The sequence below is a fragment of the Ictalurus furcatus genome, chromosome 3 (assembly GCF_023375685.1).
Source record: "Ictalurus furcatus strain D&B chromosome 3, Billie_1.0, whole genome shotgun sequence".
In the NCBI taxonomy this organism is placed as follows: domain Eukaryota; kingdom Metazoa; phylum Chordata; class Actinopteri; order Siluriformes; family Ictaluridae; genus Ictalurus; species Ictalurus furcatus.
The window spans coordinates 27,271,181-27,286,618 of record NC_071257.1 but is presented as its reverse complement, the minus strand read 5'-3'; the positions used below and the strand labels follow the sequence as shown (position 1 = coordinate 27,286,618).

The window sequence follows — 15,438 nt, the reverse complement described above, 5'->3', positions numbered from 1 at the left end:
AGTTGTTATTGTGCTCAATATCTGCAACACCGCTTACAGCAAAATGTCATTTGATGTAAATGTGTGGCAGTTAAAAGCAATTACACGTACAAAAAAAAAGCATGTCATGTCATCTGGGATTGAATTCAGGCCTTCAGGAGGTCAAAGGGTAAACTTAAAATACATGACTTATACAAAACAAATACTCTCTTATAAATGCAGTACCAGTAACAGTCATTTTATTTGATTAACTATGTGGGAAATAATCAGGGTAATCGGTTAAACTGGATGGGGATGGGGTGTTGAAGAGAACTTCATCACGAGGGACAGGCCTTTTTTTGTACGTAAAAAGTGGCCTTACACTGATGCGAATATCTTTTGTGTGCACAACTCATGACATTTTACTCTCATTCTTAATGATCATACTCACTGATGCAGCTTTACTCACTCAGGTCAGTTGTCTGTATGCTCTCTCTTAAACTTACTGTATAAATACAATTAAGATTGTGCAAACTGTAGACATGGGTGTGATTTGTGATTATTTGAGACTTGTGCTTATTTCCCATATGTGACAGTGTTTTTTTTTTTTTGTTTTTGTTTTTTAATGGCCTCCACATTTTCTCCTTTTTCTCAGTCATTTGGATGGGGAAAAAAAAGGCTCTAAACAGCTGCAGTGATTGAAACCACCTCCATGTTGGTGGTAGTGTCTTTCTGGTCTTCTGACCAATGCCCCTCAGGTGGCTGGCTGAATTTAAGGTTAGCTTGAGCTTTGAGAACTGACAAAGGATTTTTCTTTTTTTTTTTTTTTTTTGTTAAGTTTTATGTTGTGTATCTTATTATGCTGGCTACAATGTGGTTCCAATAGCCTAGGCTACTTCAAACCATAGGATGCATTTTGTGTTGGCTTGGCATGATATCTGCATACCGCTTCTACAACAGTCTCGTCTATGCTAGGTTGTATTAATGTGGTATTAATATAGAATATCACATCTCCCAACATGTTTAAAAGTTCAATTATTCTATGATTTGCACAAACAAACTCGGTATATGAACAAAGTCTTAGGAGTAAACAAGATTTTACTCTCACTGGGGCTGTAACTCACTTAACTATCGCCGGGCATGTAGCCTTTCGAAATGAACAGAAGTCGGTAAATGTTACTCGTGGAGAAATATATCCAATAAAGAAAGAGAAGTGGGGGGGGAAAAAAAGCAGAATGAAATGATGATGATGCACCGTAACAGCGTCCCAAGAGCCTGTGCAATGATGTTTAAACATTTACAGTAAAGGCTTTATCTTTTAGTGTTGTGACAATGTTCAGAAGAACACTCAAGCTTTTAGCACACCTCCCTTCAATAATTATAGCTCTGAAATATTCAAGAGCATTGTTAGCTCAGGGTTTTTATTAGCACGCATAAGAGAGAAGTAGAGAATTAAAGTGATAACTATGGTGTGGAAGTGGTTGGTTGTCAGAGTGATTAATTTTCAGTAAAAGATAAACTCCTGTTTCACTACATTTTCTCTTCTTATCTCGATTAAATCAAATTCCAAACCAATCAAATTTGCAATTAAATTCTTGCAGGTGAGCAAACATGGATAGAAAGAGGTGCGTGTTGGGTGAATTTGATGCTGCTTCAGTAGCACAGGATGAGTGAGCAAAATCTATGGCTTGCCTAAAAATACGCTGCGTCGTTCGGCTAAATGTAAGAGACGCCCTTCCCCTGAGTGTACAAAGGAAAATAAGGCTGCTAAATGAACCTTATGTACCTCCAAATGGCCTTGTTCTAGAAGATTCAGACTCGCACCTGATAACCCTTAACATTATTTGCAGAGTGTTAACTAAAAATAACTTTATACTGCCTGATGTTAGTTGAACATATATTGACACATTTTATTTCACAACTCAAAACATTCTTTGTTTACTTTGGCAGAAAGTGACAACGCCATGTCACTGCATCTTTCAAGCTGGAAAATTGAGACGAAGTGACCGCGAAGGCAAAGGAATACTAACATGAGACTGGGAAAGGGGGTGGGGCTTCCAGGGGGTGTCAGTTAATATCATCTACTCAACAATCAATCATCTATGATTCACATGTCGATTGGTTTATCTGCCATTTTAATCAAGCGGGGAAGGATGGTAGACCGGCTTGACTGTTTTTAATACTGTACTTTACACCTGCTTTTGGGGAAAAAAAAAATTACAAGCTACACAATTCCTAACTTTAAAAAAAAAAAAAAATCCTTATTGTTTGAAAAATTGGAGCAGAATCATCAGGAAAACAGCAAAGCAGTAATTTAAGCTGGCAGGCAGCGCTATTGATGACATGCAAAACTTAACAGAGAATGGCAGAAGGTGCTGTCATGTTGTTCAGCAAACTTCAGCAGTCTCTTGCATCACGCGGAGTTTGCATGTTCTCCCCGTTCTGTGGGGGTTTCCTCTCGGTACTCCGGTTTTCTCCCCCTGTACAAAGACATGCATGGTATTCTGATTGGCATGTCCAAAGTGTCTGTAATGTGTGAATGATTGTGCCCTGCGATGGATTGGCACCCCATCCAGGGTGTACCCCGCCTTGTGCATGATGCTCCCTGGCATAGGCTCCAGGTTCCCTGCGACCCTGAAGGATAAGTGCTATAGAAAATGGATGGATGGATGGATATTCGTTCTGCACACAGGAAGCTGGAGGAGGTGTATGTTTTCAAATACTTTACTTAAGTGATCACAAACACTAGCTCTTTTTAAGGTGTCGAGTGACAGTCTTTTACAGTTGGTTCACTTCGTGTCGTTGAAATGGCTGTACACTGGTCACGATTTTACTCTTCACACCAGGCTAGTGCAATAATCACACAAGCTCAAGCTACAAAACCACCCCAAATCAGATATCATATCGCTAGAAATACAAGTTCTGGAGGGGAATTCTTGTGTATAAAATGCACCTATGCAGGTCATCATGATAGAGTAAAAATACCAGTGATGTTCTATTTTGCATAAATCAAACCTCATAGCAGCATATTGAAGCATATTTTTGTGTTTTGTTTTTATGCCCAAATATCATCCTTGTTTTATTGGATACTGAGGACTTGTGGAAAACTCATAACATTGTCCTTTGTTCATCCTAGAACTCTCATTCGTAATGTGCTAAACATCAACACAGTTGGTACGGTTTGTCTTTGTAGTATACAGTTATAATTTTTCCCCTCTCTCCTCTAATTGCACTATCCTGGGTCACCCAGAAGAGGATGGGTTCCCTTTTGAATCAAGGTTTCTTCATGTCCTCTCAGGTAGTTTCTCCTTACCATTGTCACCTCAGATTTGCTCATTAGGTATCTAAATCTACATCTGGATTTCTACAAAGCTGGATTGTGACCATGTCCATTGTTAAAGGTGCTATACAGATTTTAAAAAACCAAAAAACACTAATTCTCAGGTTATTTTTTTCCACTGTCATTGGGAGGGAGGGGGTTATCATACCGTGGTCCCAACTAATTCGCTCTTTGTTGCTTCACTGCCAGTGAAAATCCTACACTGAATTGTTAAGGGGTTTGAGATTCTCTAGTAAATAATCCAAAGAGTATTTACCAAGGTTTAAGAGATCTCAAAACTTTCCTCACTCAAATTCATCTTCAAATACAGTTTCCTAACTCTTATTACAGGATTCTTGTCCAAATGCTACAGTCATGTGAAAAAATAAGTACAGCCAATGGAAATGTTTTTTGTTTTTGTTTGTTTGTTTTTTACATACTTGGACATGCAAACATTTGATCCTATTTGAAACAGTGCCTATTAATAAAGGTGTTACACTCTTAAATGACAAAAAAATGGACATTTTGTAGTAATTTTCACAATTCAAATTAACAAAAAAACCCCCCACAGATCAGTCAGATGGAAAAAGTAAGTACACCCCTACATTTATCACACCTTCAAATCCATATAATTATAATCAGGTGTTGAAGTTTGGGTGCCAGTGATTAGAACCTGCTTAGGGAGTGCAGGTGGAACTGGTCTTATTTATACTCCTCTCATATCTAGTGTCTGGTGTTCCCTTTTCTATTGCGGTGTGTGGTGTCAACATGCCAAGATCTAAAGAGCTCTGGAAGGCCTTCAGAAAAAAGGTTGTGGATGCCTATGAGTATGGCAAGGGATTTAAAAAGATCTCCAAATTATTTGAAATACATCATTCCACTGTAAGGAGAATCATCTACAAATGGAGTAGATTACAAACGACTGCCAATATGTCCAGGACTGGCCATCCCAGCAATTTCAGCACAACAGCAGGCCGTCTGATGCAAAAAGAAGTCTCCAAGAACCCTAAAATTTCATCACAGGATCTGCTAGTAAGTCTTGCAACGGCTGGTGTCAAAGTGCACGCTTCTACAATCAGAAAGAGATTGCACAAATTTGACCTGCATGTGAGAAAAAAGCCTTTGCAAGACTACAGTTTGCCAGTGAGCATATAGACAAAGACCAGGCCTTTTGGAATAATGTGCTCTGGACAGATGAATTAAAGATAGAGTTGTTTGGCCACAGTAACAGCAGACATGTTTGGTGCAGACTGAAGACAGCTTTTCAGGAGAATCACCTCATACCAACTGTGAAGCACGGTGGTGGAAATGTTATGGTTTGGGGTTGCTTCACTGCCTCAGGTACTGCACAGCTTGCATTCATTGATTCAACTATAAATTCTGCATCATATCAAAGAGTGCTTGAAGATAATGTGAGGCAATCTGTCCAAAAGTTGAAGTTGAACTGAAAGTGGACTTTTCAACAGGATAATGATCCTAAACACACTAGCAAATTCACCAAGGAATGGCTCAAAAAGAAGAAATGGAGGGTTATGGAATGGCTTCAAACATTCTTGCAACTGAAAGAATATTTCATGGTAGAGTGGTCAGAAATTCCAGCAAGCTGATGTCAGAAACTGGTGGACAGTTTTGCAAAACGCCTTCAAGAAGTTATTTCTTCTAAAAGGGGCAGTACTAGCTTCTGAGGCCAAGGGTTTAGTTACTTTTTCCACTGATGAATATCTTATATATTGATATTTCTGTTGAATAAATGATTGTTTTTTTCCTTGTGGTTTTGTTCAAGTACATCAACTTTATTAATGGGAACTGGTCCAACGATGATCAAATGTTTGCTTGTCCAAATGTCAAAAAAAAATTCCAATTTCTGTCAGGTGTACTTATTTTTTCACATGACTGTATGCACTGTTGAGGATACCACCTCAACAACTAGAAAATGTGCAGTTCATTACATTTTGTTCTTTATTTTTTGTTGAGTTTACAGCCCAGCAGTTCCGGGATGCGAACTCCTCAATCTTACGGTCAGTAGTTTAGTGCCTTCACTTGTGAGCCGCCACTGTGCAAAACTTCTTTCCAAAAATAAAAACCCTGCAAAATGCTGACTTTTCTTGTACATCATGAACCATTAATGACAACAGTAAATGTCATGAACTGTTCAGACATCTGGTTAATGGTAAGATTTCATCATCCGCTCTGTCGGTTAATGTCATTCACTCGTCCGTCTTTTCCCCGAGGACCACCAGCTTCCTGGAGACCGGTATTGCTTCCCAGTTGGTGTACGTGTTAACAAGCTACATCTTGGGGACATGGTGCTCCTTAGAGAAATGCGCTCGCTTTCAGTGAACCCCACTAATGCCAATTAGCTGGAGTAGCTTCTCCGTGTTGCGCACAGTCCCCTGGCAGGATGTCGATGGCTCGAGAGTTCAGGTTCCTGACGAGTACCGCTCTCTAGAATGGCTTATGTTGCACTGCTCTTAAATCACCATCTGGCTGGGAGCACTCATTAGCTTTTTCTGTTTTTGGATATATTCTGCTGTTTGCTGTCGCCAGCTCTTAAATGAGCGATGGCTGGTTTGGCAGGGTTTTTATTTAATGAGCAGCGTTTCCAAATGCAGTATTGCTAACCATTTTGCCTACATCTTGAAACAGGTGAGGGTTTTCTTTTCTTTTTCAATAGCAGACAGCCTTCGAAAAACAAAACAAAACAGGTCTTTATTTATTTATTTATTTGTTTTTAAACATCCTAAAAGTTTCCACTAAAGGCAAAGTGTTCACCGTGATATATTTTCATCATGTATTTCTTTTCATGAGACCCCTATAGATTAGTGAAATTGTTCCGTGTGTAGTTCTTGCTGTATCCTAACGGAGGTGCTGTCACTTCATAGTCTAGCCTGGTTCTCAGACGCATCTGTTCTTTTAACTTCTTTCAGAAAAATGAGCTGATTAACAATTAGAAAACCACATCTCGCAATTTCTTGTCTTAAGTGGTTGATATGTTCTTTACTTTGGCGTGCTGTTTCTGAATGACACATTTACAAGTTCCAAAATGGCAAATGCACAAGTGAGGCTCTCGTTATAGATACTTAAGAATTCAGACCATGTTAACATACTAAGATGCTTTCCCCATTTGCCTGTAATTGCCCATCTAAAGACAATAGAGATTGTTTAATTATGAGGAAAAGAAAGAGCCTAGGACGGAATGTGGTCGTTTTTTCTCGCAGCATTGATCCGTTTCTTCTTCAGATTGGAAGCTTTTGTGTTCTTTACTTTTCCGTGAGATTTGCGAGACAAAAGAGTTCATGATGCTGAAAAGCAGCCTGATGACAATCTATTAATCAATACGCCGATGACTCATCCTAGTCTTCTTTTTCAAAAATCTTTTATCTTTTAAGCTTTTGTTTTAACCCCTAGAGAAACACTTCGAGTAGATAAAGGAGCTTGTGTGTGTGTGTGTGTGTGTGTTTAAAGGAGTCTTATTGTTGCCTGGTATTTCATGTTCAGGTGAATTGCTGTGGAGGGAAAAACACACTTCAGAACTTAAAAAAGTAATTAAGTATGTCATAAAAGTAGTACGTATGTAAATAAGTAAGTAAATAAGTTTCTATACAGCTATGTGAAAGATTTTGTGCTGTTTGCTTCTAGTTAGTTGTTTTGATTGTAGTGTTTGGGAGCATGTTGTAGGTTTGATGGACAAAAAGCCAAAGGGACAATGTGATAAAAGCAGTAAGCGTCTCAGTGGTCTGTGCTATGCCAAAATTTCAGTTTCAATTGGAGGTAAATAAACATCGACTCATTAGCCTTCACATCCACACCAGAAAGTGACATTTGGCTGTAGTATTTAATGCATTTCATTAGCGCTGTTTTTGAAATAATGTACGTCAGGGATGGACGAATCAGTAGCCAGGGTTCCTAACAATCAGATTTTTGCGTCTGGGCTTTTAGTCTTTGTTTATTCATAGCTCGGGAAAGTAGGTTCAACAACCAGAAAGAGAGATAAAAAGAATCTCCTTCTCATTGTCTTTTACAAATGCAGGAATTTAAATTTGATACATACAGTGGATATAAAAAGTCAACACACCCCTGTTAAAATGGCAGGTTTTTGTGAAAAAAAAAAAAAAGGAAACCAAGTTATAGCCAGGGTTTTCCCTAGGTTTTCAAAGGGGTTCGAGGTTTTTTTCACGTTGTTTTCAACCGTTATCCTTACCATATTTGTGAAATAAAGCTGCCAACACTTATTGTACTTATAGTCAAAAGTCTATTCGTTTCATCAAATATCCTCTCCACAACCAGGTTATTGTAACTTTTTTTTTTTCATTCTGTTTTTCCCTAAAATGTTTGATTGATTGTTTTTCACTTAATTTTTTATATACGTTGTAACTTCACATCGAGGGTGGAAAAAAATCTGACATGATTTATCTACATTGCGAAAACCTGCCCTTTCAATAGTGGTGTGTAGCCTTTTTATATCGATTGTAGTTCTGTTTAAACTCAATGCACTTCCTGTTGGTGAAACTATAACTTGCGCTCCTGAACACTCTGCACATGTTGGCCGACAGTACTGACTGAGACTAGAACAATGTTTGCTTGGAGGATTCATTAGCAAGTATTAATGACCGGTGATCATGCAGGTTTGTGGAAGCTCAGGGTTAAATAAAGTGGAGCATAAAGCCATCATATCCTGCATACTACAGCTTGTAGTTAAACATGGTTACTGCGATGCGAGATGAAAACAGCTTCTAGAGCTGCAAAAGTTTGCAGATGACTTTTTGTCAAGGTGGCAAACACAATTAAGTACATGTTAGAAAACAAGTCAGCAAGTTTATTGTCATTCTAATTGAACATAAGGCTGAGGATTGAACAAAATACAGTTTCTCCTGAGTCAGGGTGCTACACGTAATACTTAACAATATACAGAAATATACAGCAGACAGACATTAAATCTGACATACAACCAACATGCATGTATCAGTCAAGTTGCCTCGATGACAGACTGGCTGAAGATGAGCGTGAAGAGGAGCAGAATAAAAGAAAAGCATCGAGACTATGGGAATCAGTTGAAAAAGATGCAGACAGCTTTGTGGAGAAAGCTTAGAATACAGCAGGGAGTATGATGGCACAACTAATAACTAAATCCAATTCACTGACTGGATGGTCTGAGGAGGAAAATAAGAAGCGTCAGTGAAGGTGGATAAGAACTACGACATATCGGATGAGCAACAATGCTTGTTTATCAGTATTCGTTTTGTTATATATACACACACCATAAGTTCCAAGTTACACCAGTGAAAATACTGACAAATATTATTTGTGCAGACGTTATTACGGTCTTTAATTTATCATCCAGTATGAATAAAAGTGATGATCTGCTTGACTTCATTTGGGGTTGTTCTCGTAGGATTATTGATCATTTGGTTTTCGAAAATATTTTTGATTTTACAAACAATTTTGCTTACCAGGACTATTGAGGACTATTTTTGTAACTATCCTTGCCACCTGTGTGAAAACTTGCTCTCCTCTATTGGTTCTACTTTATATATATGTGTGTGTGTATGTGTGTGTGTGTGTGTATATATATACACATACATACATACATACATACATACATAGTATGTGTGTGTGTGTATATATATATATATATATATATATATATATATATATATATATATATATATATATATATATATATATATATATATATATATATATATATATACACACACACTATGTATGTGTGTGTATATATATATATATATATATATATATATATATATATATATATATATATATATATATATATATATACTATGTATGTATATATTTGTTGTAAATCAGCTGTATTAATTGCACTGCAGTAGTGGAAGTGACATTTTAGTTGGCTCAGTCAGTTTAGTATCGGTATGTATTTTATACAATAGGGAATATGGAAGGCCATTTTGAATTTACGGAATATTCCCTGTACCTCATCCGTCTCTCTCTGCGTTCCCTGCTGCACTTTTCTCTACCTGACTCCTATTTCTTACCAATTATCTGGATGACCAACATGTCAGGAGTGAAGTAATGATTCTGCTTCCCTCTGGACTGTTAGTGAGCCGTTATGAACTTTGTGTGTGTGTGTGTTGCCCCTAATGGCTCCTCGCTGCTGTCTGTGTTGGCCCGACAGGCGACCTTGCATGAAAATGCGTGCTGCTCCCATTTGGCTTAATGACTGTGACTCATAGTGTTTCCTTGAGCTTTGTGTGCTGGCTGAATTTTTCTTTTTCAGAGTGTAACAAAACAAGACCTGGTTTACAAACTATACTCAACCAAGTATGTTTCAATTTATTACTCTTTTATCGCTTCTCATAGCCTGTTGTGTAGTGTTAGATATGATATTAGTTATACAATATGAAAAGAATAAAACAAAAGGCTGTGCTGTTATGGGAATCATTTTCTTCCTCTTATACCTCAACAGTTTGGCAACGATTCCAAAGAATGACGCACTTCTTATCCATTTATAGTCGATATGATGGTTAGTTTAATATAGTGGAACATCCATGAACCAAGTTATTTCCTGTAATCACTATAGCAACTATAAACAGACTTTCTCTTCAAGCTAATAAAACAGAAAGCTGTTTGCTACTTCAGAAACAATACTGTGCTGCATGATAACACATTTCAAATGCGTTATAAACAATAGTCTTAAAACAGTTTATTGAAGCTCTGAAATAGTTTGTATTTGAACACAAATCAATATTTTCTGCAGGAGAAAAAACTTTTTTATAAAGTACCACTACTATCAATAGCAACATTATTATTATTATTATTATTATTATTATTATTGTACCATAATTTGTTTATGTATGGAGGACATTAAGGACTTTCATAGCAATATATGTAAACATAGAAACACATAAAAATAGATATACTATTAATGCCATTTCTAGGAGAAAAAAAGAGAATAACAGAAAGAAGAAAAGTAAGTAAAAAAAAAAAAAGGAAATATGCACAAATGAAAAACAAAGCAGTTAGCTCTATTACTGTATTAAACTGTATTATGTGTTTGTACCCAATAAACCACAAAAGATGTGAAGGAATATATTTAATAATACATTAACATGATCTTTTACATGGTGAAAAAATCTTGCTGCAATAATCAGTAAATTGACTGTTAACACACATCTGTTTATTGTCTGTTCAGCTTTGCAGCAGGTTCTGTGAAAACACAAAACCCAGCATTGGACATGTAAATGTGTGTCTGTATAAAAACCAGACTCTCAGCTGTGTGTATGTGCAGAATTTTAGTTTCTGTACTGACTTGTTTAACCGGTGTGTGGAAATAGAAGCTTAATTATTTGGACAAACTGGTATTTATGATCTTGGGAAGCCGTGTTTATTAGAGTGGAAATGTTGCTGCCTACACCGCAATCTGCTGGTTCCTTAGTAGTTTGATCATGTTCATCCACCACGTCTCTTCATCACTGACTTCGTCTCGCATCGGTTAACAGATGCACCGCGTCCTTTACTGCAGAGCAGAGTTTATGAACGTTCTTATATTTATGAGCTGAGGATGTAGTGAACTGCAAGTTTCATGCGTGTGACAGTTCATGCAGTGTGTTTAGTCACGTAGTTCTTTAAATGCCATGTGTGTAAGGAATAAAACACGATGTGACGTGCTGTTATTGGAATATATTAAACAGCAGGTTAGAAGATGGTTATTTTGCCGTTACAGTTCATCGCAAAGGGTTTCATATCTCCTATTACATGACCTGCACACAATTTTAAGGATCACATGTTGCATGTTTATCCTTTTACAGTTACTTTTAATGACGTGGAACATCAGTGAAAGTTAGTTACTGTTATCACAGTTGTTCTCTCACCAGCTTCTGTTTTTTTCTCTCTCCTAAAGTTCAGTATAATGGTGCCTTCGAACGCTATAGTATTATTATTAGTAGTAGTAGTAGTAGTGGTAGTAGTAATATAATAGTGGTATCGTAATAGTAAAGGTTGTAACTTAGGACTTTTGACCTTCGACTAGGGAAAAATAAACAAAGTAAATGCCCCCTCAACCTGGAATTCCAAGTCGGGAGTAAATAAAGTAACACTTCTTACTTTTACAACCCCAATTCCAAAAAAGTTGGGACGCTGTGTGAAATGTAAATAACAGAATGCATTCATTTACAAATCTCATAACGTTGAGGCATGCTTGTTTTCCCACTTTGTAGCTAAAACACACTGCGGTCAAAAATCAGCATTTCCCATTAATTACCTAGCCTGGATCGCTATCTATTGTATCTATAAGGCTAGCTAGTAAACTATAGAACACTTCCTGTCTATTAACAACTCATACTCTGTATTTACATATATTATATTTTAATGTAGTATAACAAATAAAATTTTTTTTAAAAAAAAGTTACTTGCATGAAGAGTGGTCGCGTGCGAGAGCATCAGTAACAGCTCGGATTTTTATAAGCATGCCCCTGGACCCCCCTCGAGTACCAGTGGCCCACCCACCACAGTCTCTTAAAATTCAATTCAATTCAGTTTTCTTTGAATAGCGCTTTTAACAATGGACATTTTCCCAAAGCAGCTTTACAGAAATATATAAATTCAGTATATAGATTTTAAATGTATGAGTTAATCCCTAATTAGCAAGCCCGAGGTGACTGGGGCAAGGAAAACTCCCTGAGAGCAAAATCCTGGGGGAAACACTGAAAGTGTCCTAATATTGAGTTCTGCCATCCCACTTCCAGGTTAAGTTGAATCCAGCGTTTGTGTAAATAGTCCAGCAGATTAAAAAATTTGAGATGCACCGATGTATCGTACATATACCGATGCCTGTATAGGCAATTTTTCACGCTATTGGCTATCGCTATAAAAATGTATATTATATATTACCAGTTTGATGTTCAATGATGATGTAGAAATGCTTTTGTCTGTGGTGAGTGAATATGAGACTAGCAGGATTTTTTATTTATTTATTTATTTATTTTATTTTATTATTTTTTTATAAAGAATTGAGTCAGTTAATTCTGTTAATATGAATTAATAACATTCAATAAGTTAAGAAATCTTAATTTAATCCTCAGAATTTAGTTAATGTCTTAATGTTAATTTGAAATAATGTATTTTCTGTTTATGAGACCAGTTACTGTGAAACAACTTATTGAAATGGAGAGAATGAAGTTTATTTACATTTCCTTCAGAATTGTGGAATTAATTTAAAAGAAGGTATAAAAGGCAGAATTGTCTGTATCTGTATCGGCCTATATCACTCTGAGCAATCGTAAAAATAAAAAGAAATTTAGTATCGGTGCATCTGTAATGAAAATGATTTGTTGTTTTTTTTTTAATAGGATTAATAACCAAGTAATTCAAAAACACCTTGTAGGTGTTAACATAATTGAAAGCATAAATGAATTCGACTGCAGTAATGCAGCGTACATCACAGACAGGATAAACAAAGATGAGGATATAATATCTGACTCTGTAATAGTAGCCATTAACACCAAACAGGGAAATAATGTAACCCCTTTGCTTTAATGACATTTCATACTATAAATGTTCTTTTGGCAACACAAAAGCATTTGATCATAAAGATGACCGTAACGTTTGACCCTTTCAAACTGTTGTGTGTTTGCAGCTGACGGCACGTTCTTTACCAGCCGTGCAATCTGACGAGCGACTCCAGCCTCTGCTGAATCACCTCAGGTAATTGGGATCATCAGACATTTCTCAACTCCTCTGATTTACAGCTCTGCTATTTATCATCACTGTGCCGTCGCTGCTGTTGCAGTTCAGTGAACTTGATGCCTTCTCGGACAGTTTTTTCATTCTGAGCTGAATTGTTTAGCGGGAAGCTTTTAAAATAAATGACTTAAACGACATTATAAAATGTCATCCTCGTTCTATACGAATCTGTTTTTTTTTTTTCTCCAACTTTTCTCTCAGTTGTGGCCGGTTTCCATGGTACTGAGATGGTACGTTACAATTTCTGTATCAAAGCATGCAAGAAATTAATCTCCACACATTAGTTTGAAGCTCATGTCTGTTTATGAAACACACTGGATGTATAGCTATAATACAGGGACACTGCTATCTCTATGTTTGAGTTTGTAGCTGTTAATTTGTACACACATTTGAGAATGATGTGTGAAATGAGTGGCATTTTTTTTTTTTCAGACCCATTTGCTTACATCAAGCATTAACAGACTTTTGTCTTGAATGTTTTGGCAAACATTTTTTGAGTATAGGTCATGGACTCACATTGTGGGGTGTTTTTTTTTTTTTTTTTGCCTTCATGTTTTTAGTAGTACCTGTTAGAGCTGTCTAAACAGATTTTTATTGCACAGACAACGTGTGGTCCCTCAGCAAATTGTCCGTGCAGAAGCATTGTAGCAATAATGACCTGCTACTACATCTTGTACAACTTCACTTCATAGGTTTTGTTTTTTCTTTCAATGGCTATGTTTACATGCACATCAATATTCTGACATTAATCAGAATTTACCAGTATTCTGATTAGTATTGAGTCATGTATACGCCGCAGTCATGATTTCCCGACTCAGATTAGCACAATATTCTGATTCCCACCCCTGGATTATGACTGTTTTAATCGGAAATTTGTTGCATGTAAACCCCGTATTCAGAAAATCCACCGAAAGGAGATCAGGGCATGCTCATTCCGCAAGGAATTGTGGGTGCTCAAAGATACTTAGCTGTAGGCTAGGTATTTAGGAATGGGAACTCGGGCATACTTACAACAACCATGTATAGAGGAATATTCCGATGCCTGTACGTATATGAATAAATTCGTAAACAGAATTTGATGTGCATGTAAACATAGTCCTTGTCGTCAGCACAGTGTCCATGATCGGTCCAGGGCGTGTAAAACCTGGCTGTTCTGACGGATGTGACTGACGTTAGTGGATATTAAAGGGCAGCCGCTCCACAGCATCCACACACAAGGGTGTCTGTTCTCTCTTGTGCAATAAAGGAACAATGGCAGCATGCCCGATTGGCATCGCAGCCAGCAGCCATTTCATTTGTTATCCAATTAAAGCAGCTGCAGTCCCCTGAATTCAGCTGCTTTAATTGAATTCGTCTGTGGGGACACACAGGCAGCGGTTTGAGGCTGCGAGATACTTTTTGCTGCGTGTCATCGCTGCTCTGGCCTGATAAGACGCTCGTTTGACCCTGAGCAGTGCGAGGACGTGTCCAGTAGGTTCAATAGGGGACTGTTCTCACAACTCTGTGTGGATGCGCATGTTTAGATACAAATCTATTGAGCTTCATTCATTTCATTTGGCCTCAGTAAGTCTTGTGAGGCTGAATACTAGTACTACTGGCCAAGCAAATATCCCCATAACATATGCATTGATTGATGTACAGTTTGCCTACAAATAAAAAGAATATTAAGACCGAAATGTGGATGAAACAGTGAATATTACAAATGGATCTAAGAGAATCCAGAAGCTGACACCACATGGGGTTGCAGGAGATTTTTATTTATGGAATATCTAATAATAATAATTAAAATTGTCAATTTCATTCGCCTTTTCAGTTAGGAGTGAAAATCTCGTGGGATTAATAAACTTTGTGCTCATAACAAAGTGCTAATACACGTTTATAATATTAAGATATTTTGCAGTTTGTTTGCTAAACCAGTGTAGGAAAGCTCAGAAGCGAATGCTCCATGCCCCAACACATGTGCCGAGATGCTTTTGGTGTATCATTTGCTTCTGTAAATATCATGTGAAATGATTTGTGTGAAACTCGAGTAAACCAGCAAACCCAGCCTTTTTCTTGCAGTAATTTATGGGACGGAGGGTTCGGTGTCCTTGTGAGCATCAAATCAAAGTAGTGATCTAGGTTTGATCTGGCTAACAGCTGAGATGAGACGCACGCTTTCACTTGCATCTTTTGATTGTAATAAGCTGCAGCGGGATGTACAAACCTCTCCAATCCTCTCTTCTTCTTTGCCGTTTTGTCTTAAAGAGTATAGAAACTTTTGCACTCAATTGTAGTTTAGTAGCTTTGCTGACATGCTTTGGTTTGCTTGGTCTTAAAAGGTATACAAACTTTTTTTTTACTCCACTATAGTTTGTATGTTTGCTTTGTCCTGAGGGTGTAGAAACTTTTGCACTCAACTATAGTTAGTTTATGTTTGATGTTTATATTTATTTATT

The 15,438-nt window shown here is 37.2% G+C and overlaps 1 protein-coding gene across 2 annotated transcripts in view; it reads left to right on the top strand.

Moving 5' to 3' along the window:
- Nucleotides 1-15,438, top strand: part of prim2 (DNA primase subunit 2) — a 78,351-nt gene that overhangs the window by 19,089 nt on the left and 43,824 nt on the right. For both annotated transcript variants that reach the window (XM_053621820.1, XM_053621821.1), the window contains exon 8: nucleotides 12,894-12,961. In XM_053621820.1, coding sequence (XP_053477795.1) covers nucleotides 12,894-12,961 — 68 coding nt within the window. The remainder of the gene's footprint in view (nucleotides 1-12,893; nucleotides 12,962-15,438) is intronic.